Below are 10,249 nucleotides of genomic sequence, written 5' to 3' on the forward strand. Positions count from 1 at the left end.
GCAATTTCATCAATACAACGCCCTCCCCTATCTGCCTAGATTTTGTACTTAACAGCCATAAATTAAACAAATCCAGCATATTATATTAGAAGCATTTACATTTGAGCTGGAGAATTACTTTAATCATAAGGATTCAAGGGAAGTTGAACCAAGTTAATGCTAAAGGTTTTTGTAGCATCATGGTACAGATAAAATTTTAATACAGTTCATCGTGATCCGACTGAATAACAGTACAGCCTCTAGGTGAGCGGGCTGAAAGGTGTTTTTCTGCCATTATTATCCAACAAGAAAGAATGATCATTTAAAAAAACAATTTCTCTACTTAGATAAACTACAAGAATATTAAAGGCATGAGTTTTGTGTTACTACAGATCCAGCTAATTTTTAGCACCAGAGATTGAATTTAACAATGATCACTCATGAGACAGATGTGCAGTACAGTCGATGGAATGACAATGCCCAGGACCAGGTCACCATCAGCATTTCTGCAATAGAAGCTTCAGGCTGTAAAAGGTATGGCTGCTTTCAAAGATTATTCCATAGCCCATATTCCATAGCCCATATTCCATAGCCCATACTGATACTGAGGGTATCAGTTTATGGACATGCAATACAATTCACGTTCCTCCAAGTATCCGCATCTGTCCGAAATTTCAGTTGAAAGTTTAAGTTGAGGACCCTAGCACTAATCTAAGTTTGTTCTTTTAATCAGTAACATTACTAAATTGAAACGATGCACTATAAAAGTGTGAGGCAATACACTTTGGAAGAAGTAACAAGAGAAGGGAATACTCCATAAACGTTAGGACACCAGGAAGCTCCAGGAAACAGAGGGATCTTGGGCTCATCCACAGATCCCTGGAACAGGACAGGTTAATAAGGTGGTTAAGAAGGCACAATAGGGACTCTTGCCTTAATCATGAATTAGAAGCGCAGGGAAGTTTTGCTGGACCTGTACAGAACATTGCTCAGGCCACAGCTGGAGTGCTGTGTGCATGTTCTGGTTTGCACACGACATAATGGATATGATTGTACTGGAGGGGGTACAGAGGAGATTCAGCAGGATATTGCCCTGGAATGGGGCAGTTTAGCTTTGAAGAGAGGCTAAATAAGCTCAAGTTGTTTTCTTTCGAGAAGGTTAAGGGGAATCTGTTTGAGGTGTATAAATGTTTGAGGGCACAGAAGGGTGGAGAGGAAGTAACTGTTCAATACAGCGCCAGTGGGGTTCAGCAATAGGTACAAACCTACAAACTGAGAGAGACTAGAGTTTAGGACCCAGTGCAGCAAAGTGGGATTACTGTGGATGGGTCAGTGCAAACCTAATGAGCCAAAGGGCCAGTTCTGTCCTGTATGATTCTATAACTCTCTGATTCTTATTGTGCAAGCATATTCCAGTTAGGGTAAAAGGAAAGGCTGGTAGGTATAGGGAATGCTGGATGACTAAAGAAATTGAGGAGAAAGTGAGGACTGCAGATGCTGGAGATCAGAGCTGAAAATGTGTTGCTGGAAAAGCGCAGCAGGTCAGGCAGCAAGCAAGGAACAGGAGAATCGACGTTTCGGGCATAAGCCCTTCTTCAGGAATGAGGAAAGTGTGTTCAGCAGGCTAAGATAAAAGGTAGGGAGGAGGGACTTGGGGGAGGGGCGTTGGAAATGCGATAGGTGGAACCAAGGACCTGCATATCCTTGGTGGAGTGGGAGGGGGAGTTGAAGTGTTGAGCCACGGGGTGGTGCCGGGAGTGGAGGTTGGGTTGGTGGGGAGTGTGGACCTGACGAGGGAGTCACCGAGGGAGTGGTCTTTTCAGAACGCTGATAGGGGAGGGGAGGGAAATGTGGAGGGGCAGGTAAGTGTTGAGGAAATAGGGAGGCTGCAGAAGAACTTGGACCGGCTCAGAGAGTGGGCAAAGAAGTGGTAGATGGAAGACAATGTAGGAAAGTGTGAGGTTATACATTCTGGTAGGAAGAATAGAGGCATAAACTATTTTCTAAATGGGGAAAGGCTTTGGAAATCTGAAGCACAAAGTGGCTTAGGAGACTTAATTCAGGATTCTGTTAAGGTTAACATGCAGGTTCATACAGTCATAGAGGTATACAGTACCGAAACAGATCCCCAGTCCAACTCATCCATGCTGATCAGATCCTAAATTAATCTAGTCCCATTTGCCAGCATTTGGCCCATATCCATCTAGACCCTTCCTATTCATATACCCATCCAGATGCCTTTTAAATGTCATAATAGTACCAGCCTCCACCACTCCTTCTGGCAGATCATTCCATACATGCATCATCCTCTGTATGAAAAAGTTGCCCCTTAAGTCCCTTCTAAATCTTTCCTCTCTCAATTTAAACCAATGCCTTCTAGTTCCGGACTCCTCCAGAACGGGGAAAAGACATTGGCTACTTACCCCATCCATACACCTCAAGATTTTATAATCCTCAATAAGGTCACCCCTCAGCCTCCGGTGCTCCAGGAAAAACAGCCCCAGCTTGTTCAGTCTCTCTCTGTGGCTCAAATCCTCCAACTCTGGCAACATCCTTGTAAGTCTTTTCTGAACCCTCTTAAGTTTCACAACATCCTTTATATAGCAGGGAGACCAGAATTGCACACAATATTCCAAAAGTGGCCTAACAATGTCCTGCACAGCTGCAGCATGACCTCCCAACTCTTATACCCAATGCATGATCAATAAAGGCAAGCATACCAAACACCTTCTTCAATATCCTAGCTACCTGGGATTCCACTTTCAAGGAACTATGAACCTGTACTCCAAGGTCTCTTTGTTTGGCAAAACACCCCAGGACCTTACCATTAAGTGTATAAGTCCTGCCCTGATTTGCCTTTCCAAAATGCAGTTATCCAATAGGAAGGCAAATGCAATGTTAGCATTTATTTAACATGGCTAGAATAGAAGAGCAGAGATGTACTGTTGAGGTTGTACACGGCTCTGGTCAGACTGCATTTGGAATATTGTGAGCAGTTTCAGGCCCCATATCTGAGGAAGGATGTGCTGGTGTTGGAGGTACCCACATGAAGTTTATGAGAACGATTCCGGGGATGAAAAGCTTGTCATGCGAGGAGCAGTTGAGGACTTTGGATCTGTATTCAAAGGAGTTACAAAGGAAGATGGGGATCCGACTGAAACTTATGAGACACTGAGAGGCTTGGATAAAGTGGACATAGAGGAAAAATTTCCACTTGTCAAAGAGACTAGGACCTGAGGGCACAGCCTCAGAGTGAAGGGATGACTCTTTAGAACTGAGATGAAGAGGAATGTCTTCAGCAGAGGGTGCTTAATCTGTTGAAGTCATTGCCAAAGAGGGCTGTGGAGACCAAGTCATTGAATGTCTCTAAGACAGTGTTAAATGGTAGGGGGCTCAAGCTTTACAGGTAGAAGACAGGAGAATGGGAGTGAGAAACATATCAGCCATGATTGAATGGTGGAGCAGACATGATGTGCTGAATAGTCTAATTCTGCTCCGATATCTTATGATCTATGGTCTTAATATTTTAATGAACCAATAAATTTAAAATGGTGTGTACATGTTTTACATTTGCTTAATTTTTAAAATCTGTTCATTTTTCTGTTTTTTCATCTCTCTTGGAAGCTCTAAGTGTTGCTAGGAAACAATTAGGTGGAAACCAATGTCCTCTAACCTTGATGGTTTTGGCTGGACTTGAGGTATTGCTGAGTTTTGATGCTGAGCACAGTTGGCATCCCTGGGTCATCCAGCTGAAGATATTGAGTAATAAATTGGATCAGGGTTCCTTTCAAAGTCCAGGAGCATCAAAGCAATTCAAGCATTGTCCCAGACCCAGCCTGGGCCACCTCACTGGGACCTTTCCAGCCTATCCATTTCCAATCTTCTTTCAGACTGGCACTGTCAGTAATAAGGGATGGCAGGTTCAAGTTGGAAGTGAGTTTATTCACTCTCTCTTGTTCCTTCTAAACCCATTGATGCTGGACATAGTTTCTAAATTTCTATTGGTCTATATTATTACTCTTGAAATCTTGTAAATCCAGCAGAATTATTGATTGTAGCGTTGTCAGCTGACACACAGGAAACTAGTGGTGGCCTCTGAAACTCTGGCTGTTGTCTTAATGATGCAGCAACCTCCTGTCCTTCCCATGCCTTCAGCCCATTGTGGGTCTGAATGATGGATTCTGTCAGCTCAGCCTCTGAATGGAAACCATCTTCACAAGAAATGCACAAGATTCTTAGAGAACTCGACAGAGTAGATGTGGAGTAGTTGTTTCAGGGTTGAGTCCAGGGCCAGAAGGTATTTCAGAAAAAGGAGGCACCTGTTCCATTGTCTTTTTTAATTTATTGGTTCATTAAAATATTAAGACCACGGATCATAAGATATCGGAGCAGAATTAGACTATTCAGCACATCATTCTGGATCAGTGGTGCTGGAAGAGCACAGCAATTCAGGCAGCATCCGACGAGCAGCAAAATCGACGTTTCGTGCAAAAGCCCTTCATCAGGAATAAAAGCTGCTTTTGCCCGAAACGTCGATTTTGCTGCTCGGCGGATGCTGCCTGAATTGCTGTGCTCTTCCAGCACCACTGATCCAGAATCTGGTTTCCAGCATCTGCAGTCATTGTTTTTACCTATTCAGTACATCATATCTGCTCCACCATTCAATCATGGCTGATATATTTAAGACAGAGCTGAAGAAGAATGTTTTCTCCCAGAGAAAATGAAACTGTGGGATTCTTCACCAGAAAGGGCTGCCGAGGCTGGGAGAGGGAAGGTATTACACTTTTTGCTGAGAATGCAGATTATCAATATCTTCCCGATTCATTTTTTCATTGGCTGAGTTAAAACCAAAAAAAACTCTTCCAAAGCAATTTAGTATTTAAAGTTCAAAAGTAAGGGCAGTTTGGACATAGGAAAGTAATAAATCTCAAAGTTAAAATAAATAAAAGAAAGGATTAAAGGATCTTTAGATAACTATTAGCCATGAGCTAAATTTTGATTTTTCCAATGAATCAAAATTATAACATAATACTGAAAAATTTATTAGCACTTTGGATCAAATCAAAAAACCTGCATCTGCAAGAAATCTAAAACAATACTGAGTTCTAATGAACTTCAATTCACCAGCAGTGGTATGCAGGAATGTAGAGGTGAAGTTCAAGTCAGATCAGTACCATCTTATTGAATGGGGGAGTAGACTGAAAGAGCCAAATGTCCTCCTATTGCTGCTTATTGGCATGTTGATATGTTTGTACTCAATTCACAGTTGCTGAAATCCAGCATTCTGCTTTAACATGACAGCTGTTTATAAATGTATTTGCCAACGTAACATTAGGTCCTGATTGAGTTACCTCCGTGATTTTGGAGTGTGATGAAGGGAACTTGCAGACAAGCAATGAGAATGGATGGATTTGGCAATTAATAATCTTCCCCGTGATGTTCTGATACTGAGGCTTGGTATATATGTCTGTGTCGAAATACACAATCTGAATGAAAGGAAGTTTTTTTATAAGAGCTCCCAGAACTGCTAGCCAATTAGGAGTTATCATGAAGCAAGATTGTGTTACTGTGTCCTTGTGTGCAGATAACCATTACTTCAACAGTCTTGCTGTTACTTGTAACACTGACCTGATTAAATATTCAGCATATGTTTGTTTGTTTGTTTCTCATTTCAGGATTTATGATAAATTATGCACCGGAAAACTAGGCATTGTGATGAAAGTACTTGGAGGAATTGCTGTGTTTTGGATCATCTTCATCATTGGTTATGTGACAGGCTACTATGTCCACAAGTGCAAATAGAAACCTAAATAATTTCTTCTATTCCATCTGAGACATGGTTTGATGCTCCTTCAGGTGTGATCCCCAAAGTAGCTCCCTGTTTGAACACTGTATAATGAGAGAATCAATCTGAAAATCATCTAGTACATAAATTACTGGAGTATGCTATTATTGAATGTTGGACATGAAATTAAATTCTGATGTAATTTGTTTTTTTCCCAAAAGGAACAAGTTGTTCCCATAGGGGTGTATTGAGGAAGACAAGTGCACGGTAGGCTATGCTATCAACAGTTCATTGACAATGCCATATTACATCACAGCCATATCAAACCCACAGCACACAGACTAATTCCAATTATCTTTCTTTTTTCAAAACATTCAAATGAATCTCCTTTTTGTCCAACGTATCATGCCTTTTTATCAAAACAAATACTGCAGACAGAAACAGAAATTGCTGAAGAAATGCAGTAGGTCTGGCAGCATCTGTGGTGAGAAACACAAGATTACTGTATCAGTGATCCTTCTTCAGAACTGGGGATGCTGGAAATTTAAAATGAAAGCAGAAAATGCTGGAAGTGCTCAGGAGATCTGGCAGCATCTGTGGAATGAAACGCAGGGTTAATATTTTGGACTGATGACCCTTCATCAGAACTGGCTAACACTCCCTCACCTGAACTGTCAATTCTGTACCTGTCTCCACCCATGCTGCTCTTCGATGAATTGATTCAGTATTCCATTTTAAGTGCTTGAATGTGTTATTGAGGCACATGCACCAGACAAAGCCATGGTTTCAATCCTGGGGTCAAACAGGTCTCAATATCCTTACGTTTTGGGAAGCAAATTCTTTGATGTTTCTGCAGCTTTCCCCTGACTCATCCCCCATCACTCCCTGATGACACTCTCCTACAAAATTCGTTCATGTCAGTCTGTAATATCCTCCAAGTTCTTATGATCGTCCAATCTACACTTGTCTCTGTCATGTCGGCGTGAGTGAGTCGGCGAACATAGATGCAATATCTCCAGATTCACATTGAGTACACACATGGGTACACATATAGTGATGGATCTAAGATTTGAGACCTGATTTTCTCCGGAATCTGCAAGCTGTAAGGAATCTCAACCAGAGTCAGGTTCCAACTTCGTGCTCCCAAAATATGTTGTGCCAAATTCTCCAAAATGCTTTTGGGATCAGAAGGAAGTTATACATCAGATATATTTGTGTCATACCCAGATAGAATAACTACTCACACCAAGTGCAATGAGTTTTAATGAGACTCTCACAGCACATATCTCACCAATTTAAAATGGCCCTTTGACAGACTGGAAGGTCTCAGGTGTTGTGTTTCTGTGAATAAAGCTGAGGTTGTAAGTCTTGGCAGTAAACAATTCTCCACTTGTTCATTCCAGATTATTCATTTGCCTGTATATTTTTGACCCTTTGTTGAAGTATTGATTAAAACGTCACTATCATGCAGTGTTAGCAATTCCTAATAATCCTCCTTTACAATCCTCAGTGAAGGGAGATGGTCAATGTTTCAGGGCCAATTCTCCTACTCAGAGTGGGCTGTAGTGGGGAGTGTGACAATGTTGATTCATTTCCTTGGGGAGTACTGGTGTTGATCAAAATACTTTGTTGTGCTAATTATGTGGTTTGTTCAGATGATAATATGGACCAGGTGTTAAATTCATTCTCAACGTGGAGGGAAGGAGGTGGTGGCCAAAGCTGGGAATTAAGCTGGTCCAGGAAAGAGTCAAAACTGAGGTGGGGTGCTTGGGATATTCTGTCACCTGTGTGGCTACATTCAACACTACAATTTAAATACGAGAATCTTCCCAATATGGGAATCAGAGTGGGGTATTTTCCAATTGGACATCCAGCAAGTGTTTGTTGAGCAGTGTGACAGTGATAGCAAGTTGACCTCACCTGATCGGACAGAATCAGATGCTGCAGAGTATGAACAGGATCCCAAAACTTGCTGAGTTTCACCTTGGGTGCTTTTACAACTCCTTAGAAGAGCTGTTTGATATGTTTAAAGGGATACAGCCATTAAAGGTAAATTACCATATTTTGGGATAAGTGGACTCAACGCCATTAGTACATTCAGTGTATATTTCAGCCCTTGCAAAGATTATCTGTGTAACAAATGTCCATGGACCGATTCTGTGTCAATGGATACACTTGGAGCCAGGAGCCTAATGTGAGGAAGTAATGGAATATGGAACACACCATTAGCCTTTTTGATGCCCAAAATACAGGTGGAGCAGAATGGAGTAGGGTAAGACTGGTTCTCCTGCTGCCTATTTTGGACAGCAGTTTGTCAGGCAGGAGGCAGAGGAGGAACATCTGACAGCATTGATAAACCTATTGGCAATGCCAATCATTACTTACAGCAGAGGTCACTGCAGAAAGTCGCACGACTCCATATCAGTGTGTCTCCTGATTTCGGTCCTGTTTACAGAGTCACTGCCGGAGAAGTGAACCACAGCCTGTGACTGTGGAGGTAAGAATACTGAGCAATTGGGTGTTGGCTACCGATGAAGCATGCTGACCTGTTACAGTAAAACGTGGGGGCACCAAATAACTCATTATGTCACAGCACCCAGCACAAGATTTTCTGACCAACTGAGGAAGTTGGATGAATATTTAAATTTAACAATAAAGAGGTTAATATTGATGTAATTAATGTAACTGGCAATAACGGGAGAACTAAAACAGGTGCTGACTGGACGTCACATCTTCACTAATTTTCTGATCTGTTTTGCATAATTATCAGAAAATCTATTGGATGTGTTCATATCTGATTCATAGCACAAATCACCCCAACCTTCTAAACAAACATTATATCTTAATTAGTAAAATTTATTTTGTGGAATTTGTCCTACAACGTTCAATAATGTCCATTCCAGACCAGCAGCTACCAGGACTAATTTTTGGAGTATTTCCACAATTTATTTAGTGTATGAAAAAATAATTATTTTATTTCAGAAGGAATCTTCAACATTACAAAAAGTCCCCAGGTTATGAACAAGTTGCATTTTCCCACTGTGCGTAAGCCAAATTTGTGCATAAGTCGGAATACATACAGGTTAATTAGTCCGTCTGTTCATTAGGACGAAACATTGTAGTTAACTCAGATTTTTAAAAATAATTTTTAATGGAAAGGGTACTGAGGGATAGGATTTATGAGTATCTGGAAAGGCACTGCTTGATTAGGGACAGCCAGCATGGATTTGTGAAGGGTAGGTCTTGCCTTACAAGTCTGATTGAATTCTTTGAGGAGGTGACCAAGCTTGTGGATGAGGGTAGAGCAGTGGATGTAGTATACATGGATTTTAGTAAGGCATTTGATAAGGTTCCCCATGGTAGGCTTATGCAGAAAGTCAGGAGGCATGGGATAGAGGGAAATTTGCCCAAGACTAATGCACCTAACACTATGGGCAATTTTGGCATAGCCAATTCACCTGACCGGCACATCTTTGGGCTGTGGGAGGAAACCAGAGCAAACCCGCGCAGACAGTCACCCAAGCCTGGGATTGAAACTGGGACCCTGGTGCTGTGAGGCAGCAGTGCTAACTACTGAGCCATCGTGATGATTGCCTACAGTAATCACACATACAGCTAAGGATAGCACCAGGTCCAATTCAGGAGGATTTAGTTTGAGCAAATGGGTGAGGGATAGTATACAGTATTAACCAGCCAGGGAAATGAGTCATAGAACAATACAGCACAGAACAGGCCTTTCGGCCCACGATGTTGTGCCGAACTTCTAACCTAGATTAAGTACCCATCCATGTACCTATCCAAATGCCGCTTAAAGGTCGCCAATGATTCCGACTCTACCACTCCCACGGGCAGCGCATTCCTTGCCCCCACCACTCTCTGGGTAAAGGACCCACCCCTGACATCTCCCCTATATCTTCCACCCTTCACCTTAAATTTATGTCCCCTTGTAACACTCTGTTGTACTTTTTCCCCGGGTACAACAGAGTGTTACAAGGGGACATAAATTTAAGGTGAAGGGTGGAAGGTATAGGGGAGATGTCAGGGGTGGGTTCTTTACCCAGAGAGTGGTGGGGGCATGGAATGCGCTGCCTGTGGGAGTGGTAGAGTCAGAATCTTTGGTGACCTTTAAGTGGCAATTGGATAGGTACATGGATGGGTGCTTAAGCTAGGACAAATGTTCGGCACAACATCGTGGGCCGAAGGGCCTGTTCTGTGCTGTATTGTTCTATGTTCTATGTTCTAAAATTGAGAAGCCAGAGGTCGGTTTGCAAGTATGGGACATTCGTAAATCAGGCGTTCGTAACCCAGGGACTTCCTGTATTTTGATTTATTTACAGAATATTTGAGGAAAATCCTAGCTGATCTAATTGCACACTGACAAAGTCAATTCCCTATGGCAGCAGGATCATTTTTGTTATATTCATGCACAGAATGAGGGTGTCACTAGCTAAGCCAGCATTTATTTTCCATCTCTAATTGCCCAAA

The 10,249-nt window shown here is 42.0% G+C and overlaps 1 protein-coding gene across 1 annotated transcript; it reads left to right on the top strand.

Moving 5' to 3' along the window:
- The first annotated feature begins 336 nt into the window (after positions 1 to 336).
- Positions 337 to 7,230, top strand: smim1 (small integral membrane protein 1). The gene is made up of 2 exons (XM_043676316.1): positions 337 to 513; positions 5,655 to 7,230. Exons 1-2 carry the CDS (start codon positions 410 to 412, stop codon positions 5,779 to 5,781), a joined length of 231 nt encoding a protein of 76 aa, XP_043532251.1. The 5' UTR covers positions 337 to 409; the 3' UTR covers positions 5,782 to 7,230.
- Positions 7,231 to 10,249: the final 3,019 nt, after the last annotated feature.

The sequence above is a fragment of the Chiloscyllium plagiosum genome, chromosome 34 (genome assembly GCF_004010195.1).
Source record: "Chiloscyllium plagiosum isolate BGI_BamShark_2017 chromosome 34, ASM401019v2, whole genome shotgun sequence".
Lineage (NCBI taxonomy): Eukaryota > Metazoa > Chordata > Chondrichthyes > Orectolobiformes > Hemiscylliidae > Chiloscyllium > Chiloscyllium plagiosum.

Excerpts from the sequence above, each read along its gene's own strand:
- smim1 (XM_043676316.1), top strand. The coding sequence starts at position 410 with ATGATCACTCATGAGACAGATGTGCAGTACAGTCGATGGAATGACAAT. Across the intron at positions 514-5,654 it reads GAAGCTTCAGGCTGTAAAAG|GATTTATGATAAATTATGCA; the intron begins GTATGGCTGCTT and ends TTCTCATTTCAG.